The 18,663-nt window shown below is 37.4% G+C and overlaps 1 protein-coding gene across 1 annotated transcript in view; it reads left to right on the top strand.

Moving 5' to 3' along the window:
• Nucleotides 1-18,663, top strand: part of DDX10 (DEAD-box helicase 10) — a 285,778-nt gene that overhangs the window by 14,920 nt on the left and 252,195 nt on the right. Inside the window, exons 7-10 of the mRNA XM_054438369.2 lie at nt 438-627; nt 8,588-8,714; nt 11,806-11,968; nt 13,443-13,527. Of these exons, the coding sequence (XP_054294344.2) occupies nt 438-627; nt 8,588-8,714; nt 11,806-11,968; nt 13,443-13,527 (565 nt within the window). The remainder of the gene's footprint in view (nt 1-437; nt 628-8,587; nt 8,715-11,805; nt 11,969-13,442; nt 13,528-18,663) is intronic.

Consider the following 18,663-nt stretch of genomic DNA (forward strand, 5'->3'; position numbering starts at 1 on the left):
GGCACGATCTCGACTCATGGGTTCAAGTGATTCTCCTGCCTCAGCCTCCCGATAGCTGGGACTACAGGTGTGCACCACCACGCCCAGCTAATTTTTGTATTTTTAGTAGAGGCGGGGTTTCACAATGTTGGCCAGGATGGTCTTGACCTCTTGACCTTGTGATATGCCCACCTTGGCCTCCCAAAGTGCTGGGATTACAGGCCTGAGCCACTGTGCCCGGCCTTCCCCTGGTGTTAATGTTTTACATGACATGGTACTTTTATCAAAACTAAGGTTAACATTGCTACATCATATAAATTTCAGACTTTATTCAGGTTTTACCAGTTTTTCCGCTAATGTTCTTTTTCTGTTTTAGGATCCAGTCCAGGATACCCCGTTGCATTTAGCCTAATGTATATTTTACATATGGTAGTTCAACTTGCATTTTCCTTTTTCAGTTCTTGATGAAGCAGATAGAATCTTGGATATGGGCTTTGCTGATACCATGAATGCTATTATTGAAAATCTCCCCAAGAAACGTCAGACTTTACTTTTCTCAGCAACACAAACTAAATCTGTAAAGGACCTTGCACGCTTGAGTTTGAAAAACCCTGAGTATGTCTGGGTTCATGAAAAAGCAAAATATAGGTATGTACTCTTTGAGTCAATCAAGATAAATGTTTTTTACTTTTTTAGTTTTGGGATTTGGTATTTTAAATATCTGTTTTCTGGGAATTAAGACATTCTATGCGTTATTGGTTATGCAAAGCATAGTAAATATACCAGTTAAAATTACCCAAATTCTGCATATATCTTTAAATGTCAGGGTACTTGAATGTAGCGTTTCCCAAAATGTGGTCTGGGAGGGGAACAAATGTTTTTCCATAGATGTTAAGAGGTATTTTACTATTTGCCAACACTATCTCTTAATAAACGAAGGGAGAAGGGATGAAATAGCAAATGGTGAGTCAAAGTGAAACAGTTTTATTTCTATTTCTCACAACCTTTAATATTTTCATGGACATTGTGATTGTTCAAAGCAGTGGGAGGTGGATGTAGCTTGCTACATTTACCAAATTTTTTGGGTACGGAATCATCCTTTTTAGCAGGATTATGCAGTACTAATGTGTTATGGAACACATTTTATGAAGTGCATTAATATTTAGCAAAATACCTTTCTGTCTAAAATTCTAGCAACTATTATTTTGTCTTGGTGTCACTAAAAACTAGAGCGTAAAGTATATGTGTTACAGTAAAAGTATGTATGTTTGTGATATGCAAGTAGTTAGGGAAATTTTTATTTATCTATTTTTTCGAGACAGGGTCTTGCTCTGTCACCCAGGCTGGAGTGCAGTTGTGTGATTATAGCTCACTGCAGCCTTGACCTCCTGGGCTCAAACAATCCTCCTGCTTCAGCTTCCTGAGTAGCTGGGACAACCGGGGTATACCACCGTGCCTGGCTAATTTTAAAATTTTTTGTAGAGTTGAAGTCTTACTACATTGCCCAGGCTGGTTTCAAATTCCTGAGTTCAAGCAATCCTCCCACTTTGGCCTCCCAAAGTGTTGAGATTACATTCAGGCATGAGCCACTGTGCCCAGCTGGAATATGTTTTAAGTTGTATTTTTATATGACAATTAGAAGCATATATATTTGGTATGAATCACTGCAGACTTCCAGGAGAAATGTTTTCCAGTAAATATAAAGTTGGATTCTTTGTTGAAAATAGCAATGTAAATTCAACTCTTCTATTATTTATATCTTAAAATTTTTATTTCTTCTTGCTCTGAAATGTTAGCCTAAAAAGAAATAGATCTGGAAAATGAATTGTGTTATCTGGAAATTCCTTAAATAGAGAAAATATGAGTATTCAGGCCCATCTTGACCTTGTATAATATATGTCTAGGATTTAAAAAGCCTGAGACGAAGAGGCCAGATTCTTTGCTTCTAGGTGATCTTGGGGAATCTGAGTACTGGTATCTTTGACTTTCAAGAGCTTGGGAATGGAATAGTAAGATATGTGAGGTATAGTTTTTTTTCCTTGGCTTACTTTCGAGTGGACATTGATCTCTTAAAGAGTTGAGATAGCTATGAAAATTTCTGTGACAATTAACAATTAACTTGAAAATGTAAAGACTGCCTGTCTAGGATTTTTCACTTTTCTCTTTTTTCTGTTTGCCTCCAGCCTATTTTTAATATTCATCAGACAAATTTTTTTAATCATTAGATGTCTCTAAGACCTTTCATAATTTATGCAACTTAATTTGTACCTATTATTTCCTATCCCCAATTTCTGTAGGTAAGAGTTGGTTATTTTCTGTAAATTACAAAGTTTTAGAAAAAAACTACAAAGACTTTGATATTATTTCACAAATGATTTTTGAAACCTGGTCCCATCACTTGTAAAAGTGTAGTGGACAAAATTTTCAGAAAAAATTTTGGAAGGTAGACATGTATTGACATAATTTACAAAACCTCAGGTTATATGATAATGGCTGCAGTATTCTAATATTCCAAATTTATAGGAAACATAAAAAAGCAGATGCTCTTAGGAATTTCATCTAATGTCAATGTTAGCTTTTCCCCGTTAGTAGCTTATCAATGTGGTTCATACACCAGGAGAGATAATAATCAAGAATATTTTAAGGTGTTAGAGAGTATCTACTCTCAAATTGTGAAGGACACAACAACTAAAGAAAAATTAGATCTTTCTGAAGTTGTAAGTCAGAGCATACTTAGAAAAAGTATACTAGTGTTTTCATTATGTTGTTATATATAGACAACTGGTATTTCTAATGATTTTATTTTTGAGAGAATATGCCTTTGGGCCATAGCAATTTGCTGTTTTTCAGTGACAAGTTGAATTCTATGGTGGATTATGAAAATTTCAAATTTGAGATATGTCATGAGCTTATGTTATTAGGTATATACAAATTTAGAATTGCATTGTCAATTTGAAACATTAGTCATTATGAAATGCTTCTTTTTTGCATGTATGTGCTTATTTTCTGTGGACAGTCTGTCTTTTTTGGATTTGGTTTTTTGCCTTTTTCTTATTGGCTTGGAGGAGCCCTTTAGATAAATTAATTATTTATTTGTAATACGAGTAGCAAAACACTTCCCTACTCCTGGTGTTTTTTCATTTTATAAAATGTTTCTTTTTATCTTTACTAATTCTTTTTTGCCTTAAAGTCTAGTTTTTTTTGAGATGGAGTCTTGCTCTGTTGCCCAGGCTGGAGTGCAGTGGTGTGATTTTGGGTCACTGCAGCCTCTGCCTCCCGGGTTCAAGCAATTTTACTGCCTCACCTTCCCGAGCAGCTGGGATTACAGGTGTCCACCACCATGCCCACCTAATTTTTGTATTTTGAGTAGAGACGGGGTTTCACCATGTTGGCCAGGCTAGTCTCGAACTCCTAACCTCAGGTGATTCACCCGCCTCGGCCTCCCACAGTGCTGGGATTACAGGCCTGAGCCATTGCCCCTGGCCAACTTTAAGTCTAGTTTGGTATTAGCCTACCTATAGCAACTTTCTTTTAGTTAGCATTTGCATGGTGAATCCCTTTCCCATCCTTGTACTTTCTACATTGTTTATACCCTATGTTTTTAGATTTGTCTTTGTGAGTAGCATATTTTTAATCTGGTATGATAATTGCTTTTGACAGTTAATTTAATTATTATTTGGGTCCCTTCTTCCTACCTTTGTGTCTTCATTGTTAAGTATTTTAATTCCACATGTATCTTAAGCCCCATAAGCCACTATTATCACTGTTTGCAACATCAGTATTTATTTAGACTTACCCAATTCTTCTTCTTGTATTGTCACCCTTCCACTTGAGAATTTTTCTTTTTCTCAGATAATTTCCTTTTTAGCGCATACTTGTTAGTGAAACAGCGTTTTGACCTTTCTGAAAACCTCTTTATTTCATCTTAATTTTTTTTGAAGCCTATCTTGGCAGTTTTTTTTTTTCCTGTTCAAAGACATCTTTGTTATACTCTAAGTTCCATTATTTCTGTTAAAGTCATCTGACAGTTCTCTTGTTCCTTTGAAGGTAATTTTTTCTTTTTTTCTGGCTAGCAAATGTCTTAAGGTCAGGTTGTCTTGATCTGGTCTAGCCTGGCAATTAGACTCTGGGGTTATCCTATTTCTGGTTTGTCCTGAGACTTGGGGTATAATCTTCACAGATGGGGCATAGCCTTTCTCAGGGTCTCAACCAAAAGACTGAGGTATCTACCAGGGCCCCTCTGTCTTGGCAAGTTGTGAACCTCATAGCACTGTGACCCTGCCAGAATCTCTGCTCAGTTCTGTAGCTTCCCAGTTGGTTGGTTTTTGCTTGTTTTTCCTCATTTTGCGTTATGTTGTGCTCTGTTTAGGGGATGGCATGCTCCTCAAGGGTAAATTGTATGAAAAATTTTAGATTCAGTTTTCCTTCTCTCTGGGACTTGGGACTGACGTGTTTAGGCTTAAGGCTGCTACCTTGTTTCTCCCCTGTCTTGCAATCAGCAAATGCTTTTGGGGAGAAAAGTGAGGTTGTTAACAGAGGGCTTGGCTCAGGCCATTTCTGTTTTTTCCTTTAGCACCTCAAGTCCTACCTGCCTTGGTAGCTCTCAGATGCTGCCAGTCTTTTTGTTTTGTTTTGTGTTAATTCCTGCTTTTATAGTTGGTATTCTAGGCCAAAGGGTTAATCTGATACAAGCAGCTTCTTAGCCCTGCAATTTTAGCAGCTGATAGAAATTATTGCCTAGCTCCATTATTTCATCAGGGTTTGCAAAATTGTGATATTTTAATTCTATTATTTCTTCATTAGTTTAAATACTTTCATATCAAAGAGCTTTCACATGAACTATGTGATTCTGAGGTACAGTTCTTACAGGAAAGCCAGAATATTAGAATGTATGCTTTAACACCAATGAGTTGGTTGCCTAGTATTTTCTGAAGGTTAGCAGTATTTGTTTTTTGGTGGGGGGTGGGGGTTGTGTGTACTAAAAATGAACTCAGATTTAATGATAATTAATGATGAATTAATGATACTTAACTCATAGATTAAACATCTTTTTATGTCCTTGAATCAATAGAAATTTTTATATTTAATATTCATCTTGTGTCATCCCAAACTTCGCTAGTAGATGCTTCAAGTTATTATCTTGATTCTTCAGATACATTTTAGTAATCTTTGGATTCCTTGCTTTCTGGTGTTCTAAGTTTATCTTATATATTTCCAGTTCTTTTAAAATCCTTCTAGCAGGATCTGGTATATAAAGACCATAGTCTAAGTGCTAACGGGCACGGTCATTGTGTTAAGCTTTACAGTGGACAGGCCTTTTTAAAAGAGTTCATGCTGATAATTACAAATCAAATTTAGAATTACAAGGTTTTTATTAAGCCTCATTTAAAAAATATGTATCTCTTTTCTCTTCTGCCAAACATTCTTTCCTAAAGACTTCTGTTTCATCTGTCAGTATATCTAAAATAGTTTCAGGATAATACCAATATTATTACGGACAACATGATTACTTATAAAAGTTTAAGATTCCTTTGCATTTCTCTTTTTTTCCATAGACATCCCAGTAAAGATGTAGGAATCAAATTCCTTCAAAGGCATTTCCTTTGAAATAATTCCTTTGTCATTAAGTCATCAACTTGATATATATTTGGGCTTATTGTTTTCATTTTGCTCTTTTATAAAACTTCATTCTGTTTCCCATAATTCCTTATAGATATGGCCTATTTCTTATTTAAAGACTGTTTTTTTAGAGCAGTTTTAGGTTAACCTCAAAATTGAAAGGAAGGTACAGAGATTTGCCATATACCTGCTGTCCCCATGCAGCCTCTGCCATTATCAACACTCTTGCTAGAATGGTGGTGCATTTGCTACAATGGATGAACCTGTGTTTTTGCATCCTTATCACCCAAAGTCTGTTACTTTAGGGTTCACTCTTGGTGTGGTACAGCCCATTGATTTGGACAAATTTATAATAACATATATCTACTGTTACAGTATTTCACAGTATATTCACTGCCCTGAAAATCCTCTGTGCTCTGCCTATTCATTTATTCATCTCCCCTGACAGCCGCTGATCTTTTTACTGTCTCCATAGTGTCATCTTTTCAGAATGTTGTATAGTTGGAACCATACAGTATGGTAGCCTTTTCGTATTGGTTGCTTTCACTTAATACTACGCATTTAAGATTGCTCCATGTCTTTTCATGGAGTGATATGATAGCGCATTTCATTTTAGCACTGAATAATATTCCATTGTCTGGATGTACCACAGTTTATCCATTCACTTACTGAAGGACATCTTGATTGCCTTCAAGTTTTTGCAATTATGAATAAAGCTGCAATAAACATCCTTTTGCAGATCTTTGGGTGGACATATGTTTTCAACTCTTTTTGGTAAATATCAAGGAACATGATAGTTGGGTCAGGTACTAAAAGTATGTTTTTTTGAGATGGAGTCTTTCTCTGTCACCCAGGCTGGAGTGCAGTGGCGTAATCTCCCTTCACTGCAAGCTCCGCCCCTCGGGTTCATGCCATTCTCCTGCCTCAGCCTCCCGAGTGGCTGAGACTACAGGCGCCCGCCACCACTCCCGGCTACTTTTTTTGTACTTTTTTTGTACTTTTTTTGTACTAGAGATGGGGTCTCACCGTGTTCGCCAGGATGGTCTCGATCTCCTGACCTCATGATCCGCCCACCTCAGCCTCCCAAAGTGCTGGGATTACAGGCATGAGTCACTGCGCCCGGCCTCAAGTGTGTTTGGTTTTAAGGGATTGCTATACTGTCTTCCAAATTGGCAGTATCATTTTGCATTTCCACAAGCAGTGAAGGATAGTTCCTGTGGCTCCACATCCTTGCCAGCATTTGGTGTTGTCACTGTTCTGGATTTCGGCCATCTAATAAGTGTGAAGTGACGTATCATTATTTTAATTAACTTTTGCCTGTTGACATGTGATGTGGATCATCTTTAAATTTTTTTTTTTTTTTTTTGAGACAAGGTGTTACTCTGTCACCCAGGCTAGAGTGCAGTGTAGCATGATCATGGCTCACTGCAGCCTCGAACTCCCTGGGCTGAATTGATGCTCCTGCTTCAGCCTCCCAGGTAGCTGGGACAATAGGCACATGCCACCATGCCCAGCTAACTTTTGTATTTTTTTGTAGAGATGGGGTTTCACCATGTTGCCCAGGCTGGTGTAGCATCTTTTCATATGGTTTTTTTTTTTTATCTACATATCCTCTTTGGAGAGGTGTCTGTTAAGATTTTTGGCCTCCTTCCCCCTTTTAAAATTGGATGTTTCTGTTCTTATTGTTGAATTTTAAGAGTTGTTTGTATATTTTGGAGAACAGCCCTATATCAGATGTTTTTTGCAAATATTTTTCTCCCATTCCGTGGCTTATCTTCTAATTCTTTTGATAGTGTGTTTCACAGATCAGAAACATTTAATTTTAATGAAGTCCAACTTATCAGTTCTTCCCTTTATGGATCATAACTTTGTCATATCTAAAACCAATTGACTTGTAGTTTTTGGTTTGTCTGTCCCCCCTCCTTTTTTCTTTCACTGTACACACAGACACACATGGGTGGGCATATATATGGATATATAATGTATAGCCCCCTGATAAATGGTACCAAACTATCTGTACTATTCTGCCACTTGCCTCTTTCCTTAACAGTGTGTCCTAGACATCACTCCACAGCAATATATGGATAGAATCTTCATTCCTTTTTTACAGTTGCATTATAATTAATTTATGTGGCTGTGTAATTGTTCATATTGCAAGTCCCTACTTTTGGACATTTAGGTTTATTTTCATCATTTTTTGCTTTATAAATAATGCCATATATTTGTGTGTGTGTATATGTGTGTGTGTTTAAAACCAGAGTAATGTTGGAATAAAGTAGGTTTATTAATTCAAAGAGTAAATGCATGTATATTTTCCTCCACCATTTTATAATGAAATTTCAAACATATGGTACATTGAAAGACTTGTACCATAAATACCTTATATCAAACACCTAGATACTACCTAATGGTAGCATCCATTTACTTGCTTTCATCCATCCCTTCTAACTCTATATTAACCCATTTTATTTTTGATGGATTTCAGGGTGAATTGCAGATATCTGTATTCTCTCTAAATACTTCAGCACACATATTACTGAGAGTTTAATATTTGTACAGATTTTTTTTTCTTTTGGTATAAAATTTGTGTACCATGAAATATGAAAATTTTAAGTATGCAGTTGACTTTGATGAATGTGTATATCTCAGTAATCTAAAGCCCTAATGAGATGTGGAATACTAATCAGCCCAGCAAGTTCTCTTATGCCTCTTCTTAGTTAATCCTTGACCCTGCATTTTTAGAGGTAATCACTGTTCTTGTCGTGCTTTGTTTGACATTGATTTACAAGGGATTTTGAATGTGTTTTAAAGTAATGTGTTGAATTCGTTTCCTAAGGGACAATAGAGAAAAATTCTTTTTTTGGTGTATGTGTGTAGGAAGTTTGCTTAAGACATGTGCCACTATTAAAACTTGTTTCCTTTTTTGGTCTGGATTTCAGTTACCTACAATGACATATTCTAATGTTTTTCTTTTCCTTAATTCCACAAGCACCCCTGCCACTTTGGAACAGAACTACATAGTCTGTGAGCTGCAGCAAAAAATAAGTGTGCTGTATTCCTTTTTGAGAAGCCATCTGAAGAAGAAGAGCATTGTATTTTTTTCCAGTTGCAAAGAGGTATTGGCTGTTTATTTTGCTTTCTGAACGTATGTTGAATGTCCCTTTTGAAATGGCAAATCAATTAGACAAATTATTATATTGTACGAGAAGTACAATATAATACTTCCAGGTGTGGTGAGGGATCTTTAGTGTCCTTGTTGCAAAGGAATCCGTGGTCGAGACTTTCAACTCCACAAGGGCAGAAACTGTGTCTTTTCTTAGGTATTATGTTAAGTGCTAACAATACTGGAAATGTAGTCCTCAATAAATATTAGTAGAATGAATAATTGTTAGCCAAGCTAAGCAGAGGTCTTTATAATCTGATACCTCCCTTACCCTCCAAGAATATGGGAATGAATATACCGTTTATTTCCATGCCATATATCTTTGTTTATGCTGATCTGTCTGGAATGCCCTCCCTGCATCCCTTCACCTAAATCTGGGGAAATACTTATTTTGAGGCTAAGTTCAAATGTTATACCTGAAAGTCCCTTTCTGACACTCCCTTTTTAAAGAATCAGTTGTTCCCTCCCCTAACCTTCTGAAGTGTTTTGTTTCTATCTTAGTTAATAAACACTTCTTGAACATTAGCCCTGTGGTAGGAATAAAGAATAAGGATTTCAGAGATGTCTAAGAGAACTTTGTCTCCTCTCTTAAGGAGAAGGGACTACGGTCTTTGTGCATGTGTGCGTGTGTGTGCCTCTTCTCCTGTACTATATTTCAGATTCCCGATGACTTAATAGGGAATGTAGTAGATCAATTCTAGATTTACAGCTTTTGCAATAACTTTCCGTGATAAATATGTAGATGAGTTTCTCTCTAGCTTATGGGAAGTTAAGTGGTGATCTGATGCTGTTGTCTACTGAACCTTATTTTACCATGTAAAGAATGACTTTAGCCTTGGTGCGGTGTCTCACGCCTGTAATCCCAGCATTTCAAGAGGCTGAGGTAGGAGGATTGCTTGAGTCTAGAAGTTCAAGACCAGCTTGGGCAAGATGGCGACACCCTGTCTTTAAAAAAAAAAAAAAAAAAAAAAAAAAAAGACTTCAGTTTTTCAAGGACCTATTTTAGATTTTCAAAGCTTCCCGTCTCTTGGGAGCATTCCTCAAGGCAACTTGGAAGTGTATCCTGAGTAGTAGCCAACAATAAAACAATAAACTTCACATTTCCTAAAGAAGAATTAGTCGGTTTTGGTGTCTAGGTACTAGGAAATGATTCTGAAAGTTCTATTTAAAGTTCTGTTTAAAGTTTCTACTCTTTAGAGTAGGAGATGGCATCAAAGGTGGCCTTGGCGTAGTTGCCCAGGGTGGCAATGCAGCCCCCTGGTCGAGGTATAGCAATTGTCAATACCCACCATCAGCAGCAGCTTCTTGGGCATGGGGCCGAGATGATGCCAGTGCCTCCTGAGGTAGGGATAAGACTCACCAGCACAGAGAGGGTCTGTCACCCTGCAAGGGTTGGTGGGCTTGCCGATCTTGTTCCCCAAGTAGCCTCATGGCACAAGGACAATGGAGAGCTTGGCCAGGATAATGGCCCCTCGAATGGCAGTGGCTACCTCCTTGGAGCACCTGATACCCGTATCAATGTGGCCATTGTAGTCCCCAATGGCAACATGCCTTGAACCCAGTGCGCTGGCCAGTGTGGGCCGCTTTTGCGCCATGTAATCTTTGAAACCTCATTCTTGAGAGATGCTCCCAGGAAAATGTCAATGACCTCAGACTCCTTGATGTGCAGGAGAAGAGATAGATCTCCTCCAGGGACTTGGTCTTCATGTCCTTCACCAGGCAGCACAGCTTTGTGACTGGCATCCACTCCTTGGCTTTGCCTCAGTGGCCTTGGTTGCAGGTGCTATTGCTGAAGACTCCTTCGAAGCCTCTGTGGTTTCCCATTCCTTGTCCTGTGGGCCCTTCCGCTGCACCAGCATCATCTGCCATTTGATGTTTTCTTGGAGAAGCTGTTTTTACATCTTTACAAAAGAAAGGCCTAAGTCCAGCTATCTCTAATACTTGCCTGATATATTGTCCCAGAATCAGAACCTCCCTGGCAGTAGCAAATTGCATTTGAGAAAGTGAATGGCTAGTGATTGGGTAACAAGCAATTCACTTGGTTTCCCATTCTTTACTGTCAGCAAAATTGAAGAGAGACTTTAATGGGATCTTTCTGTTTAATTGAGCGAATGGATCACCAAAAATTATTTGGAATAATCCATTATGAGTTTTGGCCTATTTTATAGGAGCTCAGAATTAAACTTCCTTTGAGTTTGTTTTATTTATGTGAACAGATTTTAACGCCCATGTTAGAGAAAATAAAATAATGCTGAACTCTTTTCAGTCTAGTAATCCATAGTATCCATTTATGGGTACAAAAAGAGAACCAGAACAATTAGCTCTATATAGTCCCACCCACTGAGATATATTTACAATGTTTTTATTTGTGTCTAACAGTTTTTTAAATCAAATCCCAACATATTTCTTGGTTTGATCAGTTCTGTATTACTAATTATTTTAATAATTGCTGAGTCTGAGAGGAAAGTTCAGTCAGCCTATGGCCACAGGAAATTAAAATAAGTTTTTTCTTTTGTAGAAAATGAGTTATGATAACATCAATAAAAGGCTTTCAAGCTTCAAATTAAGATGCAATTCTGTGACATTAGGAAATAGAAATGTGAATTAAAGGAGGGAAGGAAATTAAATTGCTTATGATTAAAGAAGAGTTTCTTTACTTTTTTACTTGGTTGGAATTGGGTATCACATTGCTCTGCTGTTGAGACTCTGTGGGATACGTTGATAAGAGAAAAGTGTTTATTTTAAAACATCAGTATTTACCAGAAATTATATTCTTTGCTACGATTGAAATTTTGAAAGATTTCAGATACCAACACAAAAATATAAGAAGAGCATTTTTTTTTTTTTTTAAATCAAAGGAAATATGTGAGCAACAACCTTTGAAGACCGCAACTCTAAACTACATTTCTCTTTCTCTGCTCTATATTTAAACATTTTTTTAATTGGTAAAACTCGTGCTTCTTAATACATTTTTGCTATCCATCTTCTAAGCTTTATTGCTGCCATCTGCCATAAGCCAGCTTATTCTTCTGTTAATGCCCCAGGTCCAGTATCTGTACCGAGTGTTTTGCCGGCTACGTCCTGGTGTTTCTATCCTTGCACTCCATGGTCGACAGCAGCAAATGAGAAGAATGGAAGTCTATAATGAGTTTGTCCGTAAGAGAGCTGCAGTACTCTTTGCTACTGATATTGCAGCCAGGGGTCTGGGTAAGAAAACTTCCTATCATGAAATTTCTGTGATCGTGGGACATGTAATTTGCTTATAAAGTATATTTTGGGAAATCTGATAGACTCAAACACTTGGGTTTCTTTTCTTATTTTGTAAGAGAAAAGTAAATAGTAAATTGGTAGCAGTTGACTAACATTAAGGATGTATCGGTGAAAATTTCCATAGTATTTGCCTCTTTTTCACTATTTCATGGTAATCACGCCATAGAATCCTGAGGAACCTACAAAATCAAAGGGGGGTTAAAAGTTTAAAGATATGAAAACAATTCCCATTTCTCTGAAAATTGGAAACTTGTTTATAGATACTGAACTCATTTAACAAGAAAAATCAGTGAAGTCCATATTTTCATCATTCTAATTTTTATCTGATAAATAACTACATTTAACGTATTTAAATTTATTTTCAAAAAGCTGCTTTGTTGATTATACAACTTCTGGCTTTGTGGGAATGGGATGGGGATGGACGTAACTAGAGAGGAAAACTAGACATAGGAACAAAGGGTGAGAATAAATAGGTGATAATTTGAATCCTTCAGTCACTTTATTGTATTGTTAATTATAGCAAATTTGAAGCATACACAAAAACTGAATATGTTTAATCTACCCTCATATCCCCAGCTTTAACAATTATCTTTTTCATAATCCTCCTCCTTTCCCTCTTGGAGTACTCTAAAGCATATTTCAGATGCCATATTTATTAGTTTAGGCTGGAGTACAGTAGCATGATCATGGCTCACTGCAGCCTCAATCTACCAGGCTCAAGTGATACTCCCACCTCAGCTTCCCCAGCAGCTGGGACTACAGGCATGCACCATGCCTGACTAGTTTTTATTTTACTTTATTTTTTATTATGCTTTAAGTTCTGGGGTACATGTACAGAATGTGCAGGTTTGTTACATAGGTATACATGTGCCGTGGTGGTTTGCTGCATCCATCAGCCCATCATCTACATTAGGTATTTCTCCTAATGCTATCCCTACCCTAGTCCCCCACCTCCAGACAGGCCCCAGTGTGTGATGTTCCTCTCCCGGTGCCCATTCTTCAACTCCCACTTAGGAGTGAGAACATGCAGTGTTTGGGTTTCTGTTCCTGTTAGTTTGCTGAGAATGATGGTTTCCAGCTTTGTCCGTGTCCCCATTAGAAGTGGTGCTTTCAGGTTATTAAATATTAGGGTATTTCACTGTTTGTCTGACACAAAGCAATCTGTCTCTTCCGTGTCAGATACGAAGTAAACTTCATATTCAAACAATCATTAATTTTAGTTCATTTTGTCAAAAGAAATGTTTACTATCTCTTGGTTCATGCAATTAATTTTATTTTTAATAGAGTTCATAGATGATATCCATCAGTTTGATGTGATGAAAAGTCCTGGCAAGCAATATTTTAAGATAAAAATAGTGCAGCAGGGCAGATCTTGCAACCAGTTTCTTAACTTCACATCCCTTCCCTGTAGATTTCCCAGCCGTGAATTGGGTTCTTCAGTTTGATTGTCCTGAGGATGCCAACACATATATTCACAGAGCAGGTAGAACTGCCAGGTAGGTGTACTGACTAATTTCTTTTGCTGCTATCTAAATAACAAAGCATGCTTTCCCAACTGCAGATAAACGAAGAAAGGAATTCAGGTAAGTGAGTGCTGGTTTGGCATTTTGTGGTGTGAGTTTACAGCTACTGTAAATCATTATGGCTAAGACTTGATTAGTGCTGCAAAAAATCCATAAAAATCTTATTTTAGTTTGTTTAAACTTTCTTGTACTTTACTTTTCAGCAAAACTGCTCACTGAAAGTCATCTCATTGAGTCCTAATGACCTGTCAGTTAGGTCTAGGACTGCACTAGTCCTCACTTATCCTCAGGGGTTATGTTCCAAGGTCCCAGTAGATGCCTGAAATCTCAGTACCAAACCCAATATATGCTATGTTTTTTCAATCTAGTAACTGAGACAGCTAAGTAACAAGCGGGTGGGGTCTTAAGTGTGCATATGCTGGACAAAGGGATGATTCACATCATGGGCAGGACACAGTGGGATGGTGTGACATTTTATCAGGCTACTCAGAAGGGTGAGCAATTTAAAACTTATGAATTGTTTATTTCTGAAATATTTAATATTTTTTGGGCCTTGGTTGACTAGGGGTAACTGAAACCACAGAAAGCGAAACCACAGATAGAGGGGGGACTACTTACTGTATTATTAAATCCCTTTTTTCAGATGAGGAAACTGAATCTTTGAGCAGTTAAACAATTTGTTCAAAGATCCACAGAGCCAGGATTTGAACCCAGGCAGTCTGGCTTGTCTAGTCTAGATCTTGTGCTCTTACCTTCTAAAGTATAGGCTAATAAGAGGCTAAGTGATTTGGAATCATAGATATCTCTTTTTCCTTTCTTCCTAGTTCAGGAAATAGAGACATTGCTGAAGACCACTCCCTATCTCTCCTTCTTCCTATACTCCCCACTTCCTCCCAAAAGTATCCTATGTTTGCTCAAGAGGTATGAGGAACTGTCTAGAAAATAATGTAGTAGGCTGGGCATGGTGGCTCATGCCTGTAATCCCAGCCCTTTGGGAGGCCAAGGCAAGCGGATCACGAGGTCAGGAGTTCAAGACCAGCCTGAGCAACATGGTGAAACCCCGTCTCTACTAAAAATACAAAAAAATCAGCCAGGAGTGGTGGTGCGCGCCTGTAGTCTCAGCTCCTCGGGAGGCTGAGGCAGGAGAATCACTTGAACCCGGGAGGCGGAGGTTGCAGTGAGCCGAGATCGCACCACTGCATTCCAGCCTGGGTGACAGAGTGATGCTCTGTCTCAAAAACAACAAAACAAAACAGATAAAAAAAAAACATAGTAAAGTCAGTCATTTGGAATTAAGTGGCATAGAAAGGTATCTGAATGAATCAAAAAGGATTACACAATCTGTCATTGCTATTAAGCTGTAGCAGCGAAGCTGGGAGGTATACATTCTTGGTGGAATTGTAAATGGTTAACATTTTTCTGGATAGCATATGGTAATACTTATTAACAACCTTAGAGTTCTTATTTTTGTCTTAGTAATTCCACATCCAGAAATGGATCTTAAGAAAATAGATGAATAAAGTTTCACTGTACATTTGTCTTGCTGATGTTTGTAGTGTTTTATAATTGGAATTTATTATGATCTTTAGATTATGATTATGGTTAGCCACAGATGGACTATTTCTTCAGTTTTACATTTTTGCTCTGTTTTCTTTCTCATCAAAACTGGATGATTGGGTATTTTAGCATATGGATTCCAGGACTGGTCTAACCAGACCAATGGTTGCTTCCAATTTCAAGCCACAAACTCTTCTCAAAACTTTCCCAGGGATGTCAGGATCTTTAGGCCCGAGCACAGACTGTCCTGTTTGGCAGGCTTGCTTTACCACCTGCCCTGTATCCACTTCAGCAAGTGGCCCCAAGTATGAAAGTGTATGCTATCCCTTGCTTACCTAGGAAATCCCCTTGGAGTTTAGTTCTTTTAGATTTCTATGCATTTATATTTTTTGGGTAGCTTTGAAGAAAATTTTTTTGTTTTTGTTTTTATGTGGTCACTTTTTGTTTCAGCTGAAGTGAAGATTTTTTATGTCTTTTTATAGCCTAGCAAGAAATAGATCTTTTTAAAATTCTATTTAATTTTCATAAGATGTTTGAATGTATGAGTGTTTAAGTGTTTTTTTTTTTTTGATTGATTCATGTTTATCCTGTGGGCCATCTTTAAACATGGTTTATAATAAAAATGCACTCAAATTAAATGTGCTTCTTTTGACCGGCATGAAAGAAGGGAGACAACAGTATAATAATGAAAGACTATTTAAAAATAGGATTTATGAATTAGTGGGTTCAAAAATAAGTCTTTTAATTGCAATTAATGATGTAGTTTTAAAGAAGCAATGCAATTAGGATTAGGTTTTGTATATGATACTGTACATTTAGACAAACTTGTTTTTAGAACTTTCTTTCTTCTTGGAACTAACTAAAATGGGACATGGGTAGAATAGTTGCCTGTAGATGGTGCCTCATTGGTCTTTAATGTATTGAGTACATGGTTTTTGTTTTGTTTTGTTTTGTTTTGTTTTGAGACAGTGTCACTCTGTCACCCAGGCTGGAGTGCCGTGGCACGATCTCAGCTCACTGCAACCTCCGCCTCCCGGGTTCAAGCGATTATCCTGCCTCAGCCTCCCAAGTAGCTGGGACTATAGGCGTGTGCCACCACACCTGCCTAATTTTTGTATTTTTAGTAGAGATGGGGTTTTACCATGTTGGCCAGGTTGATCTTGAACTCCTGACCTCAAGTGATCCACCCACCTCAGCCTCCCAAAGTGTTGGGATTACAGGCGTGAGCCACTGTGCCCGGCGAGTACCTGTTTTGATTGTCATTCATAGTGAATATTTTGGGAAGTCATCAGTGGTGGTTGGTGGAATGACCTTCTCCACTGTGTAATTCTCCTCGGTAAATGTGTAGTTTTGTAAATTTTTACATGTACCTGTGCACATATCTGCATTCTGTGCTCCTGTGGGCCTCTGGATAGGCAAGGTTGGATATGGTATCTCACAAGTGCATTGGGCCAGGGGTGTAGGCGCTTTTTATTTTTATTTTTTCTTTTCCTTTTCGATATCTTTAATATAGTTTATTCTTTAATGTGATTATTTTGATACGTATTACATTCTTTTTAGATGTGCCAGTGGTGTTGATGGGGACAGGGCAGACTGATTTCTAAATAGAATACATTTAGCAGTAAAATTCTCCCTATATGAAGATTATTGGACATGTCAACATAAATCAGGAAAAGATTCTAGAGGGGGGAATATTTCAAGGTTCTTGGTTCCTAGAGAAGTTGTTGAAAATTTTATGTAGTTGAACATGCCGTGCTGAACATTAAATTGGGTCTTAATGACTGAGGAGATGAAGAGGAGTTAGAACAACATCACATTATTGTGTCTGGAGAGAGAGAATACTAATCTGAAAAAAATGTTTTAATGTAATTTTTAATGTGGTCATTAACTTTTAAAGCACAAGCCTGTTTGACCTTTCGTAACCAATTAATAATATTTTTACTTAACTATTTTAGATGTATACTATGTGGAAAGGTTTAGCATATATAATGCTTTTTTTTTTTTTTTTTTTCTGGCAGTTTAAAACTTGCCAATAATGGGCTTAAAGATAATTAGAAAGTTTTGTGGGCCATGAGACTGAATAATTGAATTGAATAAAGGCTAAATTAAAATTTGAATCTAATTAAATTCCTGTGTATTTGGCTGTAATTAAGACCAAGTTGCCAGATAGTGTTTGCTTTTGGAATTGAACTATAATATATCAATATAGGAAAACAAATTCATTAGCAAAATAGCTAAGATTTGGGGAATCTTTTTTTCTTTCTTTCCATATTTTAGCTAAAAAGGTGATTTGGGTACTTTTGCCTTGAAGTACCTAATTCTGTATTAATTAATTTTACCTTTCTAAATTCCTTTTGATCTATAGCAGTTGAGAAATTTCCCTGTATTTTCCTTAACCATCACACCCCTTTTAACAAAATGATCTCCTTTAGAGATAAGTGAGGCCAGGTATATGAATATAGTTTTATAATGCTGTATCCTGTGATACATTCTGCCACTTTAAAAAGCAGTTCTCTTTAGGGCTTATAGTTCTTTTGGTACAAAACCAAGCTCTTCAGTTTTTATAAAAATGTCCAGTTGAAAGTAGAAAATATTTGGGAATGGAAAATAGACATCAGGTATTCTCAACTTTAAAAAATGTTTTTATTTGGGGAGGGTGGGGGAGGGTTGTGGGTAGAAGATGGGCATTTATATGTAACTATTTTTTTTTCCCCAGAATAGTGGAAGATAAAATAATTTCAGCAATATTCTAATTTGGCCTTATTTGCTTGGCTACATTTTGTGGTGCTCAGAAATTTTGTAACATAAGGAGCAGAATGTGATTCCACTAGGGGACAGCAGAGGCCAAACCTTAGCAGTGCACACTCACTGGCAGCAGCTTAGATCTTAGAAAAGAGGAAGATGGCCACTAGTTAAAATTTGTAATAACTTCTGAAGAGTTCATGGCTGGTTGTGGGAGAATACTGGTACTTTATGGAATAGCTAATGAGAATTTTTAAATAGTGTCTTTAATTGGTTTGTGAACTGAAATAATACAAGTAAAAAGACAGTTTTCATGAGCATTAACTTTCCAAGGCTTACCATGTGTACCTTAGATATAAGATAGGAGCAATCTTTGTTAGTGAAAATGATTTCTTTCATTCCTTTAGCTTACATTTGTGAAGGTCTGCAGTCTGCTCCTCATAGATGGTGGCTGATGCTTCTTTACATGACCTGCTTTTGTTGGTATCTATGATTTAAAGGTTGCATAAAAGGTCACAGCAAATTTATTTTGCATCTTGAAGCAGTGAGGAGCTGGGGGAGAGTATAGCCAGTATGGCTGTAGGAGTAGATAAGGAGGGCTGATATTTCTTAGGAGTCTGTTTCCCAGGCACCCCTTGGGAATAGGGGTGCCCCCACTTTATTCTCCTGTCTAGTCAATACAGCAGGCACAGTGTTCCTTCTAAAACATAAGTCGGATTATATCACTCCTCTGATGGCATACCATTTCACTCAGAGTGAAAGCCAATGATCCCCTGGGCCTAAACTATTCATTCGTTTCCCCCCAGTTTC

The sequence above is a fragment of the Pongo pygmaeus genome, chromosome 9 (assembly GCF_028885625.2).
Source record: "Pongo pygmaeus isolate AG05252 chromosome 9, NHGRI_mPonPyg2-v2.0_pri, whole genome shotgun sequence".
Lineage (NCBI taxonomy): Eukaryota > Metazoa > Chordata > Mammalia > Primates > Hominidae > Pongo > Pongo pygmaeus.